At 38.6% G+C, this 26270-nt stretch overlaps 1 protein-coding gene across 2 annotated transcripts in view; it reads right to left on the bottom strand.

The window, feature by feature from the left end:
- Positions 1 to 26270, bottom strand: part of Dpyd (dihydropyrimidine dehydrogenase) — an 849077-nt gene that overhangs the window by 90119 nt on the left and 732688 nt on the right. For both annotated transcript variants that reach the window (XM_052730491.1, XM_052730492.1), the window contains one exon: positions 26040 to 26219. In XM_052730491.1, the coding sequence (XP_052586451.1) occupies positions 26040 to 26219 (180 nt within the window). The remainder of the gene's footprint in view (positions 1 to 26039; positions 26220 to 26270) is intronic.

Below are 26270 nucleotides of genomic sequence, written 5' to 3'. Positions count from 1 at the left end.
ATGTCCCCTCCCAGTAGCTTCCCTCTAGGTCTCAGAGTTTAAAATCAATTCCAACTCCACTGGCACTTGAATCTTCTCTTATTGTTATTTGCTTTGAACACCTGAATTTCAAAGAGAACATGGCACATGGCCTGGTCTCGTTCCAGGGGAAGCAGACCTGTACCCGCAACTGTTTACTCACAAGAGTCTGTGGGAATTGGTAATGTTATGTTGGCCTGGAAGTCTGACTTTAATTTCTATTTTCAGGTTTGTATTTTCTTTATCAAAGTCCAGGTCTCACCAAATTCTGAATACGGAAATTCAGGCCTGGTGACTGCGCTTAAGTTTATCTCTCAAATAGCTTCAGGGTAGCCTTAGCTGACTTCATAAAATGCTCTCTAAGGTGAATTAGCATATTTAAAACTGGCCAGTCTTTTCCAAAAGCTCACCTCCAGCAAAGCCTGCTTAATTTTAAGAAGGCATTCTGGCATCTAGGAGCAGAAGCATCCTGGGTTCCCATTTTGAACTGGCTGATCTCAGGACTGGTGTCTGCCTGCTGCACTTTATCCAACTTAGAAGGGCAGAAGAATCATTAAGCTAGATGGAAATTTTCTTCCTCATAACTATTAATTTCTTTAAGAACTTTTCTTTTTTTTTTTTGTTTTGTTTTTGTATTTTTTTTATTAATTTATTTTGCAATACAATTCAGTTCTACATATCAGCCACAGATTCCCTTGTTCTCCCCCCTCCCGTCCCCCTCACCTTCCCCCCAACCCCCCCCCCCCCATTCCCATCTCCTCCAGGGCAAAGCCTTCCCCACAGACTGAGGTCAACCTGGTAGACTCAGTCCAGGTAGGTCTAGTCCCCTCCTCCCAGGCCGAGCCAAACAATCCTGCATAAGCCCCAGGTTTCAAACAGCCAACTCATGCAATGAGCACAAGATCTGGTCCCACTGCCTGGGTGCCTCCCAAACAGATCAAGTCAATCAACTGTCTCATCCATTCAGAGGGCCTGATCCAGTGGGGACCCCTCAGCCATTGGTTCATAGTTCATGTGTTTCCATTCATTTGGCTATTTGTCCCTGTGCTTTATCCAACCTTGGTCTCAACAATTCTCGCTCATATAAACCCTCCTCATTCTCGCTAATTGGACTCCCAGAGATCCACCCAGGGCCTAGTCATGGATTTCTGCATCCAGATCCCTCAGTAGTTGGATGAGGTTTCTAGCACAACAATTAGGGTGTTTGGCCATCCCATCACCAGAGTAGGTCAGTTCGGGCTGTCTCTCGACCACTGCCAGCAGATTATAGCTACTGGGATTGTCTCAAACAGCCCAGCTGTGTATACTATTATCTATGGCTTTTAAAAATTCCATTAGAACTTCTGAGAAAAAGCATCCTGGAAATTATGGGGAGGAAATGTAGTATTAGTCTACTATGTTCCTTCAGAACTAGGACAGTCACTTTGAAAGCCCCAGGTTCCTAGGGAAGCTGAGGGGATTTCTGTGCCAGTCAACAAGAGGCAATACACTTAGGGTATACAGAAGTACTTCCCTTTATGAAGCAAACTTTGGGCTTCATGTTGAAGTTTGTATTGATAGTTTAAGAAATCTCCCCAATGGAAACAGAATAATACGTTGTCCAAGTCTCCCCGGTTGTAATCATGAACAATAATATGACAAGGTGATAGGGTGCCCCTTTGTTTTTATTCAGTCTTTATTTGCAAGCAATGCGATGCTTCACAAAGGCTGAGAAATTCCATAATTAAAGTCCCAGAGGCTTTGGTGTATGGGGAAGGAACTTCAGCACCTCCAAGGTGACATCTTGTTCTGGAACTGTCGGGGGGACAAATGTTATACTTTCACATGCTTGAGGAGACAGCAAGACAAGACACTGTTCCCCTCAGTCTTTGTCCCTAAACCTGACTCCTAGCAAGAGCATTGTTTCCATTCGTAACTTAATCATCTCCCAGGCCACATATCTTCCCACTGGTGCAGCAGGGTTAGATTTTAGTATGAATGTTGTTGGGCAAGCAATGACTCTGACAGTAACACCTCAGTTTAGGAATGAGGTTGAGAGGGCAGCCTCACTGTGTTCTCTCTGTAAAGTCAGGGGAAGTGAGTTCTTACGAAAAAGTGGCAAGTTAAACTTGTAGAAGGAAACAGGTTTCATCAAAATTGGGAAAATGTACTTTTCTCTTCATGTTCCCTTAAAGTGACTGACAGTTTATTACTTCCTTATAAGTGGCAGGTGACTAACTCAATTATTAGCTCCCTCAAAAGTGTTCTCAATACATATGTACAAATATGTATCCCAGGAATTATATTTTGCTTTATAAATTCTTCAAACATAAGTAGAAATCTAAAAATTCACCAGATGTGCAATATATGTGTATCTAAATTTATAAAAAGCAGAATTTAATGTAGATGTAGGAATGTTGTCTAAATACCAATCATTTGAAAATTTTAAGAGTTCATTTTTAGTAATTTTATTATCACTAATTGATTAATAACTTAATAAGCATAATAATGAAATTTAGGAATTAGGAAAGTTTTTGATATTGAAAGTTTACATTTAAAATTTTCTTTTTAGTGTATGTGTGCATGTGTGTGTGTGTATGCACATGCATGTATGCCGTGTGTGGAGGTGCCCACGGAGGTCAGAAGAGGGTGTTGGATTCCTTGAAACTGGAGTTACAGGCACTTGTAAGACACTTGACATAGGTGCTGGGAACCAAACTCAGGCCCTCTGGAAGACTAGTAAGTGCTCTTAAGCCCCAAGCCATCTCCACAACCCCTAAAAGTCTAAATTTATAAAATGACAGGGTTGTGTCTTTAGATGAGTTTCATTAGGAGCAGCGTGTGGGGCAGTTTTTGTCAAGCTGACACAACCAGAGAACCCTGGAACTGTGACTTCAACCGAAGAATTCGTCTCTGTTTGATTGGTCTGTGGACAAGTCTGTGGGACGGTGTTTCATGGGATGATGAATGCGGGAAGAATCAGCCCACTGTGGGCAGTGCCACCATGAAAAGGCAATCCCGGGTTGGATAAAAAAGCTGATGAGTAACAGGAGGGGAAGCCGGTCCGGAAGCAACATTCTCCCATCATTCCTGCCTCTGCTCCTGTGTGAGTTCTTGTCATGACTTCCCTCAATGATGGAGTGAGAGGGGCATGTGTAAGCCAAGCAAACCCTTTCCTTCTCAAGTTGTTTTTGGTCATGGTGTTTTGTCACAGAAATAGAAAGTAAGCTAAACAAAAAAAAAAAACAGAATTTTTTTTTTTTCCACATCAAGATTTCTGGTAGAAAACATGGGTTTTATTTCCTTTTGGAAAAAAGTCTCATGGAAAGTTTGTATTTTTCAAAAGTTTGAGTGCAAATTAAAAGTTAAAATCATTTTGACTATAAGAAAAATTCAAGACAACTTGTGTGGAATATCTTCCTCCTGTTCATATACTCCCCGGATTTACTTAGTGTGCTAGTATTAGATTTAAAAAATTAAAGAACATATCACTCCATTTCCTGTAAGTTTCTACTTCTTGACACTGTACAGTTCTTGGGCATAATTACTTTGAGTCTCTCGAGTAAGATCAGCAAGCAACTAATGAAAGATTCCTGGTAGAAGTAGATAGAATGAGACAGAATGAGACAGTGAGTACATAGCAGATCCGATGATCTCCACAGGGAATATGGTGCTCTCTGTATTACATAAAACTCTACAGTAAAAGCACACTAATTTGGATGAATTGTGAGAAGGGTCCTTTTGAATTGGTGCAAAGTCTGAATTATAGATTATTGGGAACGAACAACAATTTTAGGTACATCTGCTGAAAGAGAGTGCTAACAAACATTCATTTCAAAAAGCAAATTTATTGTTGGTTTTCATATGAATTTTGATAGCATACTTGAAGGCTGTTAATTATCTTAAGTAGGTTAAACAGTTTCTTGAAATGCATTTATACTAATAACTTGTTTAATATAGTAGGGCTTCTTATGGCATGATGGTGGATAGGCTATAGTCTTGAGCAACTTAACATCTTGCATTTTAAATCAGTTAAGGCTAAAATTTAAGACCATAATTCTTCATTATTAGTACCTGAATATCTTATCCCAGGCCTTTCATTTGAGGTTTTTCCGACGCTTATTTAAAATTCTTAAACATGTCTCTTAAAAAAAATATATCAAATCACAATGGAGGATTTTCCAAGATTGCATGATGGATTTTGACAGCACATGCTGAGTGTTAGGATTTCCCAGGCATCTATTTGTGATTCTAACTATAAAACTGAAGGACTCAGAGAGGAAAGAATCTCATCCTAAATCTAACACTCTTCTCCAAACAACTTAAGAATTTTTATGGAGATAAGAATATTATGAGGCTCAGCTAACATTTACCCATCTCTGTGACTTAGCAACCAGTGTTCCCACAATGTCCATCAGACTGTTCCAGTCACCTGCCAAATGCCTGCCAGAAAGTAAGGTTCACCTTACTGTCAGAAATGCCTCACTCTTCTGAGAACCTAGAGCAGAGACCTGGGCTAGAGTTCAGATTTTCTGTAGTCTATGTTCAAATCCAACCCTGACTATTTATTAGCTTTGCCTGTTTTCTCATCTAAAGCAGAACTACTGAGAAGATATACTTCTCAGCTTACTCTAGGAGTTAAGTGCCGAGTTGAAGGGACACTGTCTTAGTTAGGGTTTCTATTGCTGTGAAGAGACACCATGACCAAGGCAACTCTTATAAAGAAAAACATTTCATTGGACTGGCTTACAGTTTCAGAGGTTTAGTCCATTATCAACATGGCTGGTCTCGATGGCAGCATGCAGTCAGACTTGGTGCTGGAGAAGGAGCTGAGAATTCTACATCTGGATTCTCAGGCAGCAGAAGCAGCTGTGTGTCACACTGAGCATAACTTGAGCAAAGAAGACCTCAAAGCCCACCCCCACAGTGACACACTTCCTCCAACAAGGCCACACCCACTCCACAAAGCCACACCTGATAATAGTGCTGCTCCCTATGGCGACCATTTTCTTTCAAACCACCACAGACACCTGGAACCCAATGCATCTATTTAGTAAGAGGTCCGCAAAAGTGAAGTGCTTTCTGTTGCCTAGAGATAGATATAGCAAAGGGGAAAATCATGCCATTCTAGCTAAATCATTCTTGCTAACTTCCCACTCCTAACTATGCCTTCCATAGTTAGCACTTTTTTTCTTCTTCTTTTCATAAATTAGGTTAATTTTTGAAAAGCTGTCACAGGTTCCTTTTTGAGTAGACTTTTTCAACTTGTAGCATGTAAAACCTTAAAAATCATGTATGTTGTCCTAATCTACATTCTGTCTATATTTAGTATAATGAAAGAAGCCAACACACTCTCTGTTGGTGACTGAGATTGGGACCTGCTCTGTGCACACCCGATTTCTTCACTGACTGCTGTTTGACTGGCCTATACTCTCTATACTGAGCTTGTTCTGAAATAACCCTGGAGCACTCCATCTCCTTCCTCAGCCCTGGGCCATTGCTCCACTTCCCTTCATAATGCTGCCCTGGCATCTTGCATCTTGGAACATTCAATGAACATAACAGGAGTGGATGTTTGAATGTTTTTGTTGTTGAGATGGGTTTTGTGTGTGTGTGTGTGAGAGAGAGAGAGGGGGGAGGGAGGGAGGGAGGGGGAGAGAGAGAGAGAGAGAGAGAGAGAGAGAGAGAGAGAGAGAGAGAGATTTTTTTCTAGTGCAAGAATAGAAGGAGAGGTGTCCTCTAGGAGATTTCCAGAAGAAAATCTTCAGGCCGGGATAAAGAAAACAAACCAGCCTGGTACAGGTAGGGGGAAACACATGCGTACAGATCAAGAGGGATTTAGGATGCCATTTGTAGGTTTTCTTTTTATCTCTGGAGACATGCGTACATCACAATGCTCGAGAAAAAAATGCATTAGCAAAAGCATTACTTGCATTTATAATAAAAGCATAGTACAGCCCTGGATTGGTAGATCACAGGGTTTCCTGTCATTAAATGAGTATTAGTCATTACCTGGTACTCTGCACAGCAATGAACATTAAAAGCCCATGGGAAGAAGATGCTTAGCTTAAAGGACTCTGAATTCCATTCAAATACCCAATTAATGCTTAGAATGCTAATTTTATCTGAAATTTGGGTGACTTAAGAGAAAGAGAAGGCAATGCTCATATCAACAGTTTGGCTGGGCATCCAGCCAGGCATCCACATACAACTAGACAGGCACTGCAGCCGCTGGAGGGGAGATCCAACATTGGGAGAACAAAGCAGTCCACAGGAAGCCTCTGCAGACCTCAGGAGCAGCCATCCCCCTCTTTGTCTGCAGGCTCTCTCTCTTCTCCTCCCAGGCTCCCTTCATCTCCAACACTTTCAAAGGCATGAATCACCAGGCCAGAAGGACTAGGTTCATTAAGGTAATTGGTGGGGGGAATATATGCATATAAATAAATATGCAAAGTGATAACCAAAGCTGAATTTGTTGTGGAAGAGTTGAAAGTCAAGAGTATCAACATAAAGAAGCAAAAACAGAAGGAGAAAGAGACGAACCCATGATCTGCATCAAAAAACAGAGGGTCCATGGTGAGGATCAGCCCAGTCAATGGGCAGGAGAGCAGTGTGACTGAAAGCAGAACATCCATCTGCAAACAGCAATGGTTTATTCTGAGTCCACCGACAGGTGAACACAGTTAAGATCATTCCCATCGCAATCGACTTCCTCGGGGAACAGAGAGGAAGGTGGAAGGGTCACTGATCTTGACATCTTGCTCAAGATTTAATTGAATCCTCATCTGCTATCTGCCAACTGAGCATCAAATCCCAAGCATTGGAAACAATGGCACTCTCTGCATACAGTGACACATAAAGACAGCCAAGCACAGTCTGAAGGGTACATGGGTCGGGGCTAGAATGCTGATCCTTCTGCTCTCACTAGCTTTGGGCCTGCTGCATCTTCTTCAACAGGACAGAAAAAAAGAGAGAATCATGATATACATTGCTGTAAGGATTAAGTTAAAAACACATAAAAAGCTCTCCAGACAATGTTAAATAACAGCCATTGGAAGCTATTTTTTATCATCATCATGATTACTAATTCTACTTTCCCTTGCACAAATAGCCTCAGACCCAAAAACTGATTCTCACAGCTTTGTCTGGTTTAAAAGATGAACGCATATACAAGAGGATGGTAGAAGCAGATTTTGCCTGGCTGTGTATTCCCTGAGTATAATTTAGAGGCATCGTTGACCTTCTACTACAGAAAGAACAATAGTATTGCCAAAGTACAGGGTGATGAGGACCTGGTGGAGAAAGCTCACTGGAACAGTGGTAAGTCGGTGTCTGGAAAAATGAAGACACTATTAAACAAGGGATCATTATGTTTATGACCATGATCCAAAGGGTTAAGAAAGGAGGTGAAAGTTTATCTTGCATCACACAGAATTTGAAGCACTGTCATAGTTACAATCATAAACAGAGGCTGATGTCACCTCTTTTCATTGACTTCCTACCTCTGGTCAGAATTGAAAGCAATATAGATTTTGCACCCTTTGGTGCACGTTTATAAAAGGTACATATACATGTATGTATACACACATGTACATAATGTTTTTAGGCTGGTTTACAGTTTTTGTCATCCTTCAGTAATAAAATACTTAAAATCCATTCCATTAGCTTCCGATGAGCTCAGAAAAGCTAAGAAGCGGAAAGATGATAATCTGATGCAGAACATACAGAAGTGATTTCTGTGTAAGGAAATTCCTATGAGTTTGTTTTTGTCACATGGATTTTGATAACCTGCTGTAAAACTTTTGTTTTATTCTAAGAGGAAAGACATAGCTAATACTATAAATTCACTTAGATATCTCTGCCTTACATATTTTGGTAGCAAATTAAATTTATCACTTCATTATCCCTCCTGGCAGTTGGAAGTTGTAGACTTTAATGGAAGGTGCTGGAGTAGTTAATAGAATCTTCTCGTCACAGTTGAAGGAAATGTAGAAGTAAAATTCAAAAAGATTTGATGGGATTTATGCTAAAAGACAATGCCACCTAAAAGCACAAACCGAGACTGAAGCGTGTGCTTTATCAGGGGGTAGAGTTAATTATCTACCAGACATGTAACTCTTACTGAACTATAAATACAAATGTAGAAGTCTTCACAAATGATTACTTAGCCAGGGCTGTCGCCTATGGAATGGAATTAATGAGGACATTTACATAAAACCTATACCATTTTCACCTCTCAGGACTGAGTTGATGTGTCTCTTCACAAATGCTCCCAATCCCACAGGTTGATGTGGAACCTTCCTTTGTTTTTTTAACTCTGACAGCATAATAGTACTAGTGTTGAAAGAAGCTGTGCTCAGTAGGTTAAAGGTACAAACATAATTAGGTTTGTATCTCGCTTTGAGTACTATGTGCATAGTCATACCTATTTAACCTCAGTTGTCATCTTTGTAAAATGGGGATATGGCTATACCTACATTTCATCTATATTTAAACATATATGCATTTATAAACAATTCTGGAAAACATTAAGAGAGGGTTATTACTCAATTAATGTATATTTTGCAATTGACCATTTTGCATCATTGTGAGATTTATCTGAGATCATTGTTCAGTCTTAATTATCTTCTGCATAGCACAGCACGTTAACAAATACACAGTAACTCTTGAGTGAATAGACATCTATTCAAATCACTAAAATATAAACTCAAGGTTCCTGTGTAAGGCAGAGATAATGTAAAAATCTAATTAGTACCAAAAATCAGATCTGTCATAAAAACTCTTGTGAGTTTGTAAAAGATGTGTGTGATACTTGTTTCTAGTCATCATTTTCTGGGGGACAGATCTTAGATAGTAAAAAGTGCAAAGCCAGAAACTTCAATGTAAAAATACCCCAATCAAAATATAGTTTTTGACTCTGCATGCATTTGCTACAGTGTACAAAATATGCACAAAATGTACCCAGAGTGAATGGAAATTCAACCCCTAATGTTTTGCCTTCAGTTCTACAAACGTTATGTTTTTATTATGGGTTATTAAGAATGCTACTTCAAAACAAAATATCGATGAATAATGTTAAGGCATTAAAATTTTCAGACATATCTCCCGGTGGGTTTTTTTTTTTTTTTTTTTTTTTTTTTTTTGTGTGTGTGTGTGTGTGTGTGTGTGTGTGTGTGTGTGTGTGTGTAAGGGTGGGACATAAGGGCCAGAGAGTCCAGCCCTGCATGTAACACACTATCAGCAGCAATCAATTTAAGGTTGTGTTCTGGAAGTTTTGGCCTCAGGCAAGGCCAGCTTTTGTTAACAGAGGCTGCGGGCACTGGCTGATCCTACAAAGCAAAGCCAGTTGAAGGTCTACCAAAGGACCTAATCAAATTCTCCCTCTTTAAGTAGAAACTTCTCATCTGAATCGGATGCCTCATCCGCTGCCCACACCCTCCTCCAGGGGCCAGATGTGTCCCTGTTTGGTTCCTAAGCCTGTCCAGCCTCCCTGATGTGAAAGGCCTCCAGTATTTCTCCTCCACACCCTGCTGCTGGCAAGGCGGCACAGGGAAATGCATTTGTTTATGCCCCCAGCCATCCGTTTTCTTGGAGCTAGTTTCCAGCTAAGATTTTTATCAGGGTGCCAGTCATTTTTTTCCAGTGCTTAACTTCACAAGGGTTTTAGTTCCCAAAGGCTACCTGATTAAAAGTCATTTGGACATACAGAATGTCTTTTTAGTTGTACTTAAATAATATGTCTTCTTTTGTCTATAAATTTTATGAAGTGGTCACCCTCTGGTTTCAGAGTAAGTTGTTTTGCTTCTCTTTAAAAAAATTACCTTACTATATTTATACATGCCTATGTATATAGTGAAATGTGCAGATTCTCACATATACAATTAGAGGAATTTGCAAAAACATGTGTGTTTAGCCAACTCTCACCACCAAGGAATGAAAATACCACTCTAGAAAATCTTTTTGTGCCTCCTCTGGTCATTTTCCTGTCTTTGTTATGATTTCAAATAGCATAGACTTCTTTTACTCTTATTTTCCAAATTAAATAAAATTGTTTGTGATATTCTTTTGTGTCTGGCTTTTTTAATTTTAATATTCTCATATCTTTATTTTTGTTTGTTTTCTCTGTCTTTATTATTGATACATGTACACATACATAGGAATATAAAAATCAACCTACTGAGTCCATTTAGTGTTGCTTATATGTATATGTTCTTACAGCTGACCACTTGGTATGGGATAACTGATTAGCGGGCTCATCCCTGGAGCAGACTGGTTTTCTCTCTGTCTCCGAAGTCATTAATTACCTGTAGCTCTTTCTAGGTGTTGAGTCTTCTGAGATTTCCTCCATCCATGTTGACATGTCAACTAATATCATTGTTCAATTCTTCTCTAGGCAGGCATATTGTTGAGGTTTTATGGCTATACCTTCCCTGTCTTACAGAAAATACACAATCTCTCAGCAAATGTCCTGGTTCTCTATCTTAAAACTCTGAATATTTACTTAGTATTTCTTGAAGAAATACCTAGGAGTATCATGAAAAATATAGTACTATGTATAAGAAGAAACTAGTCAAAAGAATGTTTAATGTGCCATTCTATGCATTATTTAGTAAGCTATGTTTCTCTCTGATCTGTATTCTTGCCAGCATTTAATATTGTCAGCATTGTTAATTTTAGTATTTCTAGTAAATATGAAATTAGGACTTCTACTGAACTTTCTAATGTCACCTATGCATTTTTTCTATCTGTTTCAGTATTCTGAGTTGTCAATTTCTACATGGTCACGTCATTTACACAAGAGTTTGTGAGAACAGCTGAGTGATGGACTGACTCCAAGCTGCTAATAACAAAAGGTGCACGGACATAAACATTTCCTTGTCCTCCATCTGCTAAGCTTCCTTTTGATTTTCGGGAGTGTGGGTAGGTGGAGGACCAACCACCAACATAATATCACAGAGAGACTTTTCGGAATTTTCATGAGTCAGTTCAACAAAGATCTGTTCTGATTTTGGTGCCAAAGGGGAAATGGAAGAAAAGGAGCAAGGGAGAGGTCACGTAGGTCATCTGTCTCCTTTACCTCCTCTGTCTTAGTCAACCAATGTCTTTTCCAGGCCATGAGTCCTACTAAAATCAGTGAGTGCAATACTTTCAGCCCAGGAAATTCATTCATGCCATTTATTAAAATCAAATGCTTCTGTTATTAATTGATTTAAAATGAAAAAGACTCCATTATATTCTATATGATTTAGGCTAAAGGAAAAATGTTAAACACAGTACAAATCAGTGGAACTGTTCTTTCATGTTGCATCTTACAACAGCTGAATATTCTATATGGCATTTCACAGAAATATGATTTGATTTGAGAACATCTGCAGCAGTCTGGAACACATTTTCCCCTGTACTTGACTTTTAGCTCATTATAGCTCTCAGATGTTCTCACAGCAATCCTGTGACATATTGGAGTGTTACTGAACAAACATCACTGAAGCCTGTGTCTTGAGTAGTGTCAATCTCAGTTGAAAATGTTTCAGCTTTCTTAGCATCAACACTAGAGGAATTTAATTAACCCACTGAAACTTTCAAAATGATGGCTAATGCATGGAAGAAATGAGAAATCAGAGCAGTGTGGGGGTTGGAAGCAGAGAGCGGATAAGCTTAACCTCCCACAAGCTAATGCCTGCCACCCTCAGCCTGTGCCGTTGCAGTTCATGAGAAGTCCTGCTACAGCTCTGCACAGCCTCCCACAGTCGGCCATGAACTCTCTGGCTGGTTGCACTGCCCCCTTGGAGATGGAGAAGGTGGAGGTGGCAACTACCGCTGTCACATGCCCCTGGTCCCACACAAGGTCAGCTTCCAGCCTCTAATCAGCTCTCATCCAGCTGTTCTGGTGTTTTCAGTAGGTGGGGCTGGGAGACCAAGGTCAGAAAAGAGCTGTCATCAGTGACATGGTTTTTGCCCACTGCTGCTATTACATTAAGGAAGCAGCTGGTGAGATAATGTATGCCAAAGTGCTTTGGAAATTATGAAATGCTTATGTAATTGTTGGGGATAATTGCTGCTATTGTGTTTTTTTTTTTTTTTTAAATTCCTAGGATGAAGAAAGAGCACTGACCTGGACTATTGAGTGGCAAAGTCCATCAGAAAGCCAAATAGATGGGTGTGTAGGGTTCAAAAAGAGGTCCATTGATGAGAGGATAGATTTGGGAGCTAACAACAAAAAGGGTAAAGTTGGCTTCATGGGTCAGATGAAAAGCCTATAGCAATGTGAGAGCCAGGAACAAGACATAGGTACATGGGAGGATGTCTTTTTTTCTTTTCTTTCTTTCTTTCTTTCTTTTTTTTTTTTAATTTGGTTTTTTTGAGACAGGGTTTCTCTGTGTAGCTTTGTGCCTTTCCTAGAACTCACTTGGTAGTCCAGGCTGGCCTCGGACTCACAGAGATCCGCCTGGCTCTGCCTCCCTAGTGCTGGGATTAAAGGCGCGCACCACCACGGCCCCGCTGGGAGAATGTCTTAAATGATTAACTTGAGGAATTTTCTCTGGGCTGGGTGTGGTACTCATGTTTGTAACTCAAGGACTCAGGAAGCTGAGGCAGAAGAGTTGTCACAAGTTTGAGACTGGCTTGGGCTACAAAGTCTCAAAAAAAAAAAAAAAAAAAGAGAAACAAAAAGAAAAACAATAAATGAAAAGTTTTTTTTCTGTACAAATACAAATGATATTTATCTCTTGGCCATGTTTTGTGCCTAAGTCTGGGGCATCCATCCCACATTCCACTCTCACTATAATTTTTCGTTCAGGTTTTCCTGGAAAATCTATTCAAAGTCCCCTTCACTTCTGCTCTTTTATACATATTGACAATAGTGACCCAAATGCACATTTACAAATAATTTTTTGTCTAATTTCCATTCTCATGCGTGAGAGTTTCAAAAACATGGGGTGATATTAGTAATCTTTGGACATATGAAGAAATCAAAAGGAAGGAGTGCTGAAATATCAAAGAAACCTCAACTATGCAGGAGTGGTCAGCTGTGAAGTGTAGCACATAACACCCATCTACTGTGATGAGTATCCAGAGATGTTTACTGAACTGGTGTCTACTAAACACTGGACAACTTTACCAAGTATAGTTTGAGCAGTTTGGGGAGTGGGCTGGCTGGAAATCCAACTCTGGTGGTTGAAGTTAGAAAGGCAAGGGAGGAACCAGAGACAGTGAGCAGAGTCTTTGCAGACTAGAACCCAACTTGGGAAGGGCAGAGAATTCTGACCCTCTTCATTCTCAGTTATCCTAGGAGTTGATATGTTATTTTTCAGAGTCTCTGGATTCAGAAATAGGAAGTAAGTCAATGAAGTCTGTCATGTAGCAGTTTTACACAAATTGAAACATTCCTTCCAGGAGTGTGTGTGTGTGTGTGTGTGGTGTGTGTGTGTGTGTGTGTGTGTGTGTGTGTGTGTGTGTGTGTGTGTGTGTGGTCGGGGGTGGGAGGGTCAGCTGCCTCACATTCCTGTTGCTATGTCTTCTGTGTCATTATGGGCTGTATCCCCTCAAACTCTAATCCAAGGTAAATTTTCCACAAATTTCTTTTTGTCAGGGATTTGATCACAGTACTAAGTACCTAATCCAAGGATTGGACAGTAGCAATGTCTACCACAAAAGCAAAAGGATATACACATGGGGTACCCAAGGCTTATTGTATATCTTGCTAATGATGGAATACTGTAGGACTGGGATGATTTTATCTTCTTGAAATGACTGGGTTGCTTTAGTTGGTTTCACTTGGAACTCCCATTAAATATGAAGAAATACTTGGTAACAGCTGGGGTTTGGAAGATGGCCAGAATGAGGGTCGGAAAATGATCACGAGGCACTCTGCAGCTCAGTGTGACTGTGAAGAATAACCAGTAGTAGAAGACCTGAGAGAAGGGTATTATACTTTGAGATAAGGTCATAAGCAGGGAAGACATGGGGGGTGTTTTAAAGATTGACTGCAGCAAATCTTCAAAGGGTGGCCTCTTTGTTTGCTGGTGAAATTCCAGGCCAGTGTGGCTACAAGGTGTGAGGGCTGGGAGCAAAGACTTCTGAGCACCTTGGGTCTGCTAGGAACTTCACAAACAGTGCCCGAAGCTGCAAATCAAAGGATTCTGAGCAGCATTAGTCACATCCTCTGTGTAGGCTGTAGTTCTACCATCTCAGACACATTTCCATTATGTAGTCTCCAACTACAAAGCACAGCACTATCACAATAACATTTATTTCCGGGATTATGTAACAGATTTGGGCATTGGGGATCACATGGGTAACTAAATCAGTACAGCAAGAATTCAAAGTGATCAGGTTCCCCAAGAAAAGTAAGACTATTTCAGTTGATTACACAAATTTATTTGGTCAAATGTGAGATGCCAATCATTCAACGAATTAAAGATGCCTGGCTTACCCTCCCTGACATTCACTAAAAGTGCACAAGCCTGTTTCATAGAAATGATGACCTCTAATTTTGTTTGTTTTGTTTGATTCAGTGTCTCACAATAGTTTTTAGGTTAGCCTTGAACTCAGGGCAATCCTCACATCTTACCTCCTTAGAGTTGTGATTACAGAGACAAGCCACCCTGCCCAGTTCAGCCATCTCATTTTTGAATATAAAATTAAATGTAATTTTGTTTTGTTTTGTTGGATTTTTTATAAATTAAATATCATAGTTTTTATTTTTAATAAAATAAATCTAATTTATTTCAAATCTTAGGCTAAGACTGATTTGCAGAGGCTCACTCTAGTTGGAATTTCTGTTGAGTTTCACTTATCAAGAATGCACCTTTGACTTCTATAATTACCTGAAAATTATTCTTCAACCTCATATCCTTTATACATGTCAACAGATGAGACAGAGCAAAATCATGTTTTCCTCAGGAAGATCCTTATGGCTACAGCTTGGAAGCACAAATGCTGGGGATTAATTAATGGCTATAATATGAACTCAAATATTAATTTACCTGTTCATATTAATTGCATTAAAAAACTTTCCAATATCTACACCAAATAAGAAAAATCCTATTTTTTCTGGTACTTAAAAGTCACACCAGAATTAATGTAAGTTGTGCTGAAGATGAAGAGCATTTTTGCACAAGTTCTAAGTATATAATTAATATTAATAAGGTACATTCTGATTAAAGTAGTTATATTTGATGAAGTATGAGAAATTACAGTTAACCACTTAACTTTCATGGATGACAAAGGAAATAATTACACTGTGGTTGGTAATTAGATATCAATTTTAGATGATAAGGAGAAATAAGGAATCACTTTTTTTTATATATGTATTGGACAAAGGAAAGAAGCTATGGAGAGATGGGAAAATATGGGGGATATGAGTACAAAATATCTTGTTTCAGACACACAATGATGGACTGCAGAAAGTGATTACAAATTTAAAACTATGCTGTTGTTGGAGTCTCTTGGCCAGCTGACCTGGTACTGTTCCATCCACAATGGAGAGTGGAAAGCTGTATTCTGCAACACCTTATCCTAGGTCAAGTCCACACAAACAGTAACAACTGATCACACACATCTGCTTGGCTTACCTATACTTCACAGGAGTCTTGGACACAGGACTCCAGGGATCCAGAGCTCCTGGCAGGAACTATGCCAGTGGTTCTCAATCTGTGGGTCGTGACCCCTTTGGGGTTACATACTAGACATCCTGCATGTCAGATATTTACAATACAATTCATAACACTAGCAAAATTACAGTTATGAAATAGCAACAAAATAACTTTATGGTTGGGGGTTACCACAACAAGAGGAACTGTGTTAAAATCTTGCAGCATTAGGAAGGTTGAGAACCATTGCATCACAGCTGCTCTGTGAAGTGACATCAGCTTACCCCTGGTTTAGGAGGAATGAGAGGGTTACAGGATTTAAGATGCTAACAATAAGCAATGCAAAATGACCCCTTCCTAGAAGTGAAGGACTCCTACCAGTACCTCGCCTGAGTGATTTGTGTTAGATTCGGGTATTGTTACTCTGTTCTGGCAGCAGTGGTGTGCCCCTCCCTTCTGATTCTTTTAGGAATGATGCTGGACTGCTTGTGACCCAGAATTAGCTACTGTATTTCCATTTTCCTTAGAAAACGAATGCTTACAAATTATTGAGAAGCGTTTTACCAAAGAGTGTGCTTCAAAGGAAAAAATAAAATATGCTAGCCTTTGGCCAGATTAAATAAAAGTTATTATGATTGTGTTATAACAGAAAGTTAAGAAAACACAAAAATAAGGCAAAACACTGTTTGAAAATCTACACAAATGATGAAATAAATTATTAATGCATCTCTCAAATATTTATATTTCTCCTAATATTACCCATCTATTTTAGATAAGGATATATCCAGCCCTGGAATAAGTTAATCAATCAATCTATCATTCTACTATATATTATAAATTATAATGCTAACTACTGTATTAATTGCCTCCTTTATGCTAGACACTCAGGACACATAATTTCTGGTCTTTATGAAGGGCCTGTGAAAGAGGTAACATCACCTCCTTTGGCCTTTGTGCAAATGGGAGCCTAAGGGATGCATGTCCCTGGTCCAGGCTCACTTAGTAGTAAGGCATCAAATTCTAGACTTGAATTCAAACCTGCCAGGCTCCAAATATCTCTGTAGTATTGCTCTTTACACTGCATCTTACTGATTACTGGATTGGGCTATTGAACACTGGCAAGTGAGCAGGAGCTCAGCATTGCAAGTGGGGTTATCGGATTTGATTCAATACCTTTTCTTCTTACTTGTCATTTATAAAACAGGTATCTGTTCTACTGTTCTAAGGCCCTGGGCATTCTCATACTCTACCTTGGAAACTACTCAACCCATACAATGGTGTTATATTGGTAAAGGAAGCTTCTTCATATCTCGGTTGTGTATTCTGATTTGGTAATTCTGGAGTTTGGGGACTTTTTGGGACTGGTGCTTTTTTATTTCCTTGTTTTATGATATAAACAAATAAACAACAAATTACAATTTAGCCTTGTGCAATTTTGTGTACAGCCAGACAAATTCAGCCCAATAACAATAAGATTTTCATTTCAATCATTACCTAAGTAACAGGCATATAATGTCATCTGTAACTTTCTAACAGTATAGTGAGACCTTCCGGCAGTTCAAGGGAAATGAATGTTGGGCTCAGAGCTGCAGTTGGAGAAGGCAATATGGACAAGGACCCCAAAACTTTAAGGTGAACATAAGGGGATTGGCTTTCATTCTCCCTACCCCATCCCATTTTTTCACTTCACTGATGAGGTACAAAGACGGTCATTAGAGAAATAAAACAAAAACAAAACAAAAGAAAAAACCCGAAAGTTATGTTTACAAGACTATCAATGCTGTAAGATCCCACTAACAAGTTCTTCATGGCAGATTCTTCATTCTTAAGGGTCTCTATAAACTACTGATTGAAAAGGTTGTGCTGTTTCCAATTAACCCAGCACACATTGTAAGGTATGGTCTATGTTTTCTTTTCTGATTAAAATTTCTCATGAGAATCAAGTGTTCAGACTATTTCCCCTCATTCTGTGATGAGAATTTTCATTTTGTAAACTGTCTCTTGATGAGTGGAAGTTAATTTGTAATGACACTTAGCATCAGTGTTTTTCTTGTATGGTTAGTGAAATTTGCGTATGGTTCAAGAAATCTTTACTTGCCCAAGGACATGACAATTTTTTTTCCTTTTCTCACTGTCTCTGTCTTGTCTTGTCTCTATCTCTGTCTCTCTCTGTCTCTGTCTCTCTGACTCTCCCTATTTCTCTCTCTTTCTTTTGTTATTTATTTATTTTGTTTTCTTCAAAAACTTACAGGCTGAGAAATGGTTCAGACATCCAGGTTCTTACAGACAGACACCCAGGTTCTTACAGACACCCAGGTTCGGTTGCCAGCACCCACACAGAAGCTGCAGTTCTAGGGAATCTGACTCCTTCTGATATCCGTGGGCAGTGCACACATGTGTCAGGTGTACACACATGTGGGTAAAACATTCATACACTAAAATAAAATGAATCAATTAAAAACTTAAAAATTTATAGTCCAGAGGGACAGAATACATGTCTTGTCCGCAGCTCAGTTTTGTAGTGGACCTTATTTGCTCTAAAATTCTAAATTTCATTGGACCTTTAGACCTTTATTTTTGTATATACAATGTGTTCAAATGTGAGTGTGAGTGTGTGTGTGTGTGTGTGTGTGATGTGTTTCATTAAAAGAATACTTGGTTAGATTGTACTTTCTCTACTGGATTGTTCAGACACTTTTGTTGAATATCAATTCAGTGTGTATGTGTGGGTCTATTTCTGGTCTTTCTATGTGTTCCACTGATCTATTTGTCAATCCAAGCACCAAAACATGCTTGTTTTTGACTGTTCATTCATTTTTAAAGCACCCAAAAGACCATGAAGGCAGATAGTCAAAGTCCTTTAACTTTGTCATATTTTGTGAATTATTTTGGCTCCTCTAGCTCTCTCAAAACAAATGTACATTTTGAAATCAACTCATCAACTTTAAAAACATATGTTAGAATTTTGAGTGGGATCATAATGCTCAGACAGATCAATTTGAAAAATCTGACATCTTTCTACATTTCATCAGTGATTTAAGGCTTCTTTAGCCTTCCTTCATCAATCCACTGTCATTTTCACTGGGCTGATACTGCACGTATTCTAATTTGGTCTAAAGTAGTAGTTCTTGTTGTGTTTGTGTCATTTAAAATTTTATTTCTACTGATTTTTATTCTAATTATTCATGTAAAAATATAACTGATTTCTGTATATTATTTTTCTATCATGAAACTTTGCCAAGTCCACTTATTATTTTAATCACATCTCTGTCAATTCTTGGTATTTTTATGTGAATAGGCTTAACATTGAAAACAACAGTGTTAGCATTTCCTTTAAAACTAGACATGAGTCATTCCCCTCATTGTCCTCTTCAAGTATTTATTTTAACTCTCTACCATGGGATAGAGGAACAAGAATTCCTCATCAGCTGTTGATCTTAAAAGAAACAAGTTATTCTTCCAATGTTAAGTACCATGCTAGCTGTAGAAAATCTATAGATTGCCAAGGGTTATCATGATGAATGGATGTTGGGTTTTGCCAAATAATTTTTTGGGGGGGTCTAATGACTTATATCTAATACATTAAAACTGCTAAGTTTCAGTTTAAAATAATAAAAAGAAAAACAGATTAAGCAGATACTTCATTGAAAAAAATCATATAGATGGCAATGGTGTTTAGAGTGTAATACCATTAATTATCAGGAATAAAAATTAAGATAATAATATTGATATTCATACACACATTAAAATAGCTCAAATAAAAATGACTTAGACTATCAAATGTTTCATAGAATGCAAAAGTAAGTTTACATACCAACAAGTTGTGAGGATGTAAAATGTTTCAAGGACTTTGAAAATATGCTTGAAAGTTTCATGTAAAGCATATAGCCACTTTTGACCATGAGATTAGATGCCTACATATTATCCAAGATATATGGAAATACTGAATCACAAAAACAAGTTGTACAAGAATGCATTTCAGATATCAGGAAAAATATCAAACTGCTTTTTTGAATGAATAAGCAAATTAGAGCATATTTATAAATCAGAATGCTATTTACCAATAATAAATACCCCAGTGAGTGAGAGTTATCATACACAGACCCTCCAACACACATTCTGTATACTTCTATTTAAAATGGAAAAGAACATGAGCAAACTGATATTGGTGCATAGAAACTAGCTAGTGTTTGTTTCTGGTAGTGGTTAGGAAGAGATGATGGCTAGGGAGCACTTACAAACATCCCTAGGTGTGGTTATAGCCTACATTTCAGTTGAATCAAGTCATGGTAAATGTATCTATTCATTTATCAAATACTCCATTTAGGATCTATATATTTTCATATGCAAATTTTATACCAGTGGGAAGAAATAGAAATAAAAGAAAAAATATTATAAATAAAACAAACGTATGTTTTAGTGCTAAGGACTGAATAAAATGGTTTGTGGTCACTAGACAAGCCCTTTCCAACTGAGCTTCAATCACAGTCCAAACGCAATAAAACTTCAAAGCTCACACTTAGGAAACAGTATTGTCTTCTGGTGGCTACCATCGATAGAACTTCTGTTATGGCCATGCTGTTGATTTCACACACACACACACACACACACACACACACACACACACACACACACACATTTCCTCTCTTTGGAAATTTCACAGTCATCACCATATAAACTTACCATACCCTCCTCATGACAGTCTCACACCATATTACTTTTGATTCTAAAACAACAGAAGAATGTGGGTGGCCATGTGCCTCCATCTTTGCTTTCTACCCTTGAAACAAAGCCTTGGTTCCACGGCAGCATTTCTGATCTCATCCTAATTAGAGCTCCTTAATGAGCTCAGATTAGGTTCACTTATTAATATCGCTGATATGTATTTCATCATGCTTTAATACCTGCTGAAAGTAATTTGGCACGTTTACTCTTTTCTTATAAATGCCTGCTATTCCTGAAAGACCAAGCTGGAATTTTAATTACAAATTGGCTTTCTCTTTTTCTTCTAAATAATAATACCGCAGATAATTTGTGTAGTTTAATTCTATAAACATGTAGCATTGCTCTAGGTGCTTGGAAACTCATGGAAAAGGCAGATCTTATACACAGTTTTAAAATGCTTATAATGACTTGCAGCAATGGCCAAGGAGACACAGGACTAGAGGATATGTTAAGCTTGCTAATTGTGTGAGCAAAGGTCTCTAGAAGGAGAGAGGAAGCGATTTGATTTTCCCAATGAGAAAGGAAACCCTTAAATGGTGTTATGAAGGAAATGAAACTCAAGGTATATATTAAAATAAATGAGTGATCATTGTATTCATCCAGCAATTGAATCACTGTAGTGGTTTGAATAAAAATAGTCCTCATAGGCTCATAGGGAACGGTACTATTAGGGAGTGTGGCCTTGTTAGATGAAGTGTGTCACTGAGGGCGGTTATGGGGTTTCAAATGCTTAAGCCAGGCCCAGTGTCTCTCTCTTCCTGCTGCCTGATGATTCAGATGGAGAACTCTCAGCTACTTCTTCAGCACCACATCTGCCTGCATGTTGTCATGCTTCTTGCTATGATGATAATGGACTAAACTTCTGAACATGTAAGCCAGCCCCAGTTAAATGTTTTCCTTTATAAGAGTTGCTGTGGTTATGGGGTCTCTTCACAGGAAGAGAAACCCTAACTGAGACAATCACTCTGCCACTGCCCTATATGATGGACACTGTTATTGACACTGGTAAATAGATCTGGGCGCTCAAGAAGCTTATTATCACTTTGGCACATTTACCAAGCCAAGAATACATAGCAGTTGCTTACTAGCCTATCTCATTATTTCTTCTGGATTATTCTCCATCTCATATTACTAATGTAGACTCACAAAATGAGACTTATAGGTTTGTCTTCATTCCTTTTTCATGACTGTGATTGAAATTCCCTGACAACAGACACTTAAAGGAGCAAAGCTTGATTTTGGCCGATGGCTTCATAAGGGTACACTCTGTCATGGCATGGAAGGCATGGCAGAAGCAGGAAACTGGTCAGTCAAGCTGTATTCATAATCAGTGACTTAGTCACTGTTCTATCACTATGAAAAGACACAAGGACCAAGGCAGCTTTTATAAAAGAAAGCATTTAACTGGGGACTTGCTTATGTTTCAGATGTTTACTCCATAATCCTGGCGTGGAGCATGGCCCACATGTGGTACTGAAGCAGTAGTTGAGAGCTACATACTGACCCGGAGACCCGGAGGGAGAGACTGAGACTGGGCCTGGCATGGGCTTTTGAAACCTTAAAGCCCACCCCCAATGACACACTTTCTCTAATAAGACCACAGCTACTTCAATACAGACATACTTCCTAATCCCTCTAAACCTTTCAAACAGTTCTGACCCAGCATTCTGATATATAAACCTATGGGAGCCATTCTCATTCAAACTACCACATTTAGGAAACAGAGAGAACATGTAACTAGGATATAAAGCTTCCAGGCCTGCCCCCAGTGATTCACTTACCCCAGTGAGTCTCCATATCCTACACGTTCCACCATCTTCCCTAATAATGCCACCAGCTGAGGACCAAGTGTCCAAACACATGAGCTTATGGAGGGCATTTCACATTCAAACAACAAATTTAAAGGTTATTTTCTTCCCTATTCTTTATTTATAATGTAATAGACATATTGGTAGTCTGATGAACCTGGTGGTTATCAGTTCTACATTCTGGCCCTACATTGCATTACAACATTTACCCAGTTGCTGAATCAACAATCATTAAGCCTGTACTAAGATATAAAGATAGATAAGGCAGGGGGCTGTCTAGCACAGTTAATGGATGTCAAATTACAGTTCTGTGATACCTTCTGGGACTCAGGTTCTAGGGGAAAAAAGTAGAAACTGGTTCTGGTATAGAAGTCAGAACATAAAGTGAGAAGATGGTAGTATTTAATAAGTTTTCCTTGTTGCATTGGAAAGGTGTTCCAGAGGCAGGCAACAGCATGCGAGATGCATGGATCCCCAACTATGCTGAAGGATTGGCCTGTAACTTTCCCTTCTCTGGCATGTTAGGGCTTGCTCAGTAGTCCTGTTTCCCCTCTCCAACAATGAACAGTAAGGACATTTAGTCCTGTGTTTTTCTGATCATAAACTCTGTTTCTCAATTATTAGACTGCCCAATGGCTTTCATGGTTCCCAAAGAAATAATCCCATGATTTTTCTTATTTCCCATGCCTCCAAATGCTGAATACTAACACTAAATTTATCAATTCCTTGAAAAAATAGCATACTTCACTTAGCCAAATCCGTTTCCTAGCTAAAGTCTCATGGTTTCACATTTTCTATCATCAAACTCTGCATTACAATTGTTTTATTTTCTTTTTGGTGTGTACTCTACTCTAGCATTGTTTATGAAAGAGAAAGTTTAAGGAGAATGTCACTTGTACTTTTCAAATGGGACCCAGCTAATTCTGATAAGTTTTTCTGAGCAGGATCTATGCTTTTTCTCATTTTCTCTATGGCATGAAAACACTGTAAAAAAAAGTGTCATAAATAGCAGGGTACAATATTTTAATAAGTTGCTTACACATACACACACACACACACACACACTCACACTCCATTAAGCAGAATTAGACAAGAAGTCATCTGAAGTGTGTGACTCCAGAGTGCTTAGATTCACTAGTCAGGACATTAGTCTACGGGGAAGTCTGCTGAGATGAAGCCATATATACACAGCCAAGAAGAATGGACAGCTGAATTAAAAAACCATCAACAATTTCCAGAATTTAAAATCCTGAATCATGACATGACACTAGTGGAATTCAGGTGTTTCTGGTACATGGACTGCTCTCACCCAATGTGAGGTTGAACTGTTGACCTTGTGTACATCCTACTTCACAAATGAGTCTGTCAAACACGCTAAGCCTATAGGCTGAAGATGATGCCCCAACACTGCAGAGAAACCTAAGATGATTGTCCAGGCAGCTGGCTGTTTCTGTCAACTCACAATTTTTTGGAAGTTGCTTGCATATACATCCCGTTTTTATTTTTTTGTTAGCTAATATTATTTCCTTCTTGGGTCTCTGAGGGAGTTGAAGATTAGTTAGTTATAGTTGAAGATTAATTAGGATAGAAAGTGAATTAGATACAATAGAATAGATAATGGAATTATTTTCTCTGAATTTGTCAAATACAAATGAACTTATATTGTATATAGTTATTGTACTTTTGTATATAGTTTTTCTTATGTTAGTTATAAGCTTTTTCTTTTTTTTCTTTTTATTAAAATAGAAAAGGGGAAATATGGTGATATTTTATTTGTATTAAAATGTTATTTTTATGTTAATAAATAAAGTTGCCTGGGGGTCAGAGCTATTAGCAAGCCATAGGAAAGCAGGGCAGTGGTGGCGCACTCTTGTAATCTCAGCACTTGGTAGGCAGAGCTGGGTAAGTCTGTGTGTTCAGGGATATAGCCATTATTGGATACACATGCCTTTAATCAATACCAATCATGGAAAACCTGGAGACCTATACAGACAGGCCGTGAGGAGGCAGTCATGTGGTTGGGTTTACAACCAATGAGAAGACAGAACAGGAACTCTATATAAAGACTTTAACACAGGGGTAGCTCTGGTTCGGAGAGGTAGGACCATCGCAGGAGGAAGGGTAAGGTTTTAGCTCATAGTTCTGACCTCTTGGCTTTCTTCTTTGCATTGGTTCTGTGTTTCTTATTTAATAAGAAGGTTGGTTACATCTACAGAAGTCTCCTGTTTTATTAGTCATATCGCTTTGCACCAGAGAACCCAGGGTCTATTTCCAGACCAGCTGTTTGTTTCTCATTTTATCTTTGAGAAATGATTAGGCAATCTTTTTTTTTTAATAATTGATAATGCTGAAAATCATACTAATGGTTTTGCTGAAGGCTGGGCTTACCAAAATAAAGTCCAAATCTATATCTAAACTATTAGAAAATCTATTTCCATTTATGTCATGAACACAGATGTCTTCTTCCCGATCCATCATTCCTTTGAATATGGAAATGGAGAGATGAGGGTGAATACCCTTTAAAGGACAGAACATCATAGCACAGAGGAGCTGCTTACATTTCAGTTCACATGACACACACCCAAGTTTATAGACGGTCATAAACTACCACGTCAGAAACAATTTCCGTGAGAGAGATATTTTTACACTGAATTGCATAATGTCATCTATGATTTTTTAGTTATAAACAACCTTAGGGTATTGCTGATCATTGGTAAAGGCAAGAACACTCTTTGAATACTGAAGACTCAGTCTATGATAATATGATTAGTTACACTAATAATGCTGCTTAGGCACTGTCTTCTAATTACAATATTATAAATATTAATGTCACAGCCTTTCTGTTTGATTGCCACTCACGGAGTCATTCATCATGATATTTTCCTGGAACCCACTTTGTAGATTTTATTTCTTTCCCTCTTTCTCATTACTGAACTTGCAATCACACATATTATTCTTCCAGAATTCTTTATTTTTGGTTATCTGTTACGCTAAGGACAGTGACATTTCTCAAGAACACTGCCCAGTTACGTGTTCTATCCCTCAGTCTTGCTGAGCCTCTCACCACCATCCAAGGCGGCACACCCAGGGTTTTTGTTTTCCATTCTTTTTCATGTGACCTGTTTCAAGTTAAAACTCATGTGAATTATTAAATGCTTCCTTAAAGAATCTTTTCATACCGCCTCTCTCTTTTTTAAAGTTAATTATTGATGTAGTGACAAGCTGAAAAGACTAAGAATTATAATTTTTTTCTCCCCTCATTCAGGACTCAAGAAATATCTTCTGACAATGGTTGTCTATTTAGAATAATACAAAGGAAACACAAAGGCAAAATGCTGAAGATTGTTTTAGAAAAGAGTTGCTCAAATCACTGTATTATACAAAATGTAAATGTAGTGTATATTTCTCAGAAAATAGCAGTTAGAGAGAAAGTTAGGCTGCAACCTTTGGAGCCCAGGTTTAACCACATGGCAGAGGCAGTTATAAAAGATACTGATTAGATTTTAATTTTAAAAAAATGGCATCAGATTATTCAGGACTCCAGTGATTTGATTGTCTTGAAAATAGAAAGGTAATGTTATAATCTCCAGAGCTTGTTAAAAAATAAAGAAATCGCCAGCTCCCCCACTGGAAAGAACGCTAGTCATCAGTATAGTCAGCAAGAACTCATAGGCACTTCACACTACAAACTTCAATCTTTTTCTTTTGTATGACCTTGTGTTTATTCAGAAGGTAACTCAGAGACCTCTTTTATAGCTGTAATCAAGCCTGTTTCAGAATAATTCTACTGTAAAAAATCAACACCAAATAGGCACCATCTTTGGTACCTTTGGGGAGATGTGGCAAAGCAAATGACCTAAAAGAGAAATGAACCCCAGCAGAGTTCTCCATGGTCAATATGAGAGAGACCAGCACATACCTGTCCTGTGAGCTCAGCAATACGTGGAACTGGTTTCCCTTTCTGATGACTCATAGTAGCTGGACTCTGCCCATCCCAGTCTGCTAATTCTTCAATGCTCTTCAGGTAAAGCAGGGCTTTGAGGCCAGTGCAGTAGTCTTCAATCACAGTGAAGTCCTGATTTTGAATAGCACTACATACCTAGGGAAGGTAGAATGACAGAACATCAGACCAAGATCGCTCTCTTCAGAC

This window comes from Peromyscus californicus, unplaced genomic scaffold, assembly GCF_007827085.1.
Source record: "Peromyscus californicus insignis strain IS unplaced genomic scaffold, ASM782708v3 Scaffold_9__1_contigs__length_137607984, whole genome shotgun sequence".
Classification (NCBI taxonomy): Eukaryota; Metazoa; Chordata; class Mammalia; order Rodentia; family Cricetidae; genus Peromyscus; species Peromyscus californicus.
This window is presented reverse-complemented; position numbering and strand designations above follow the sequence as displayed.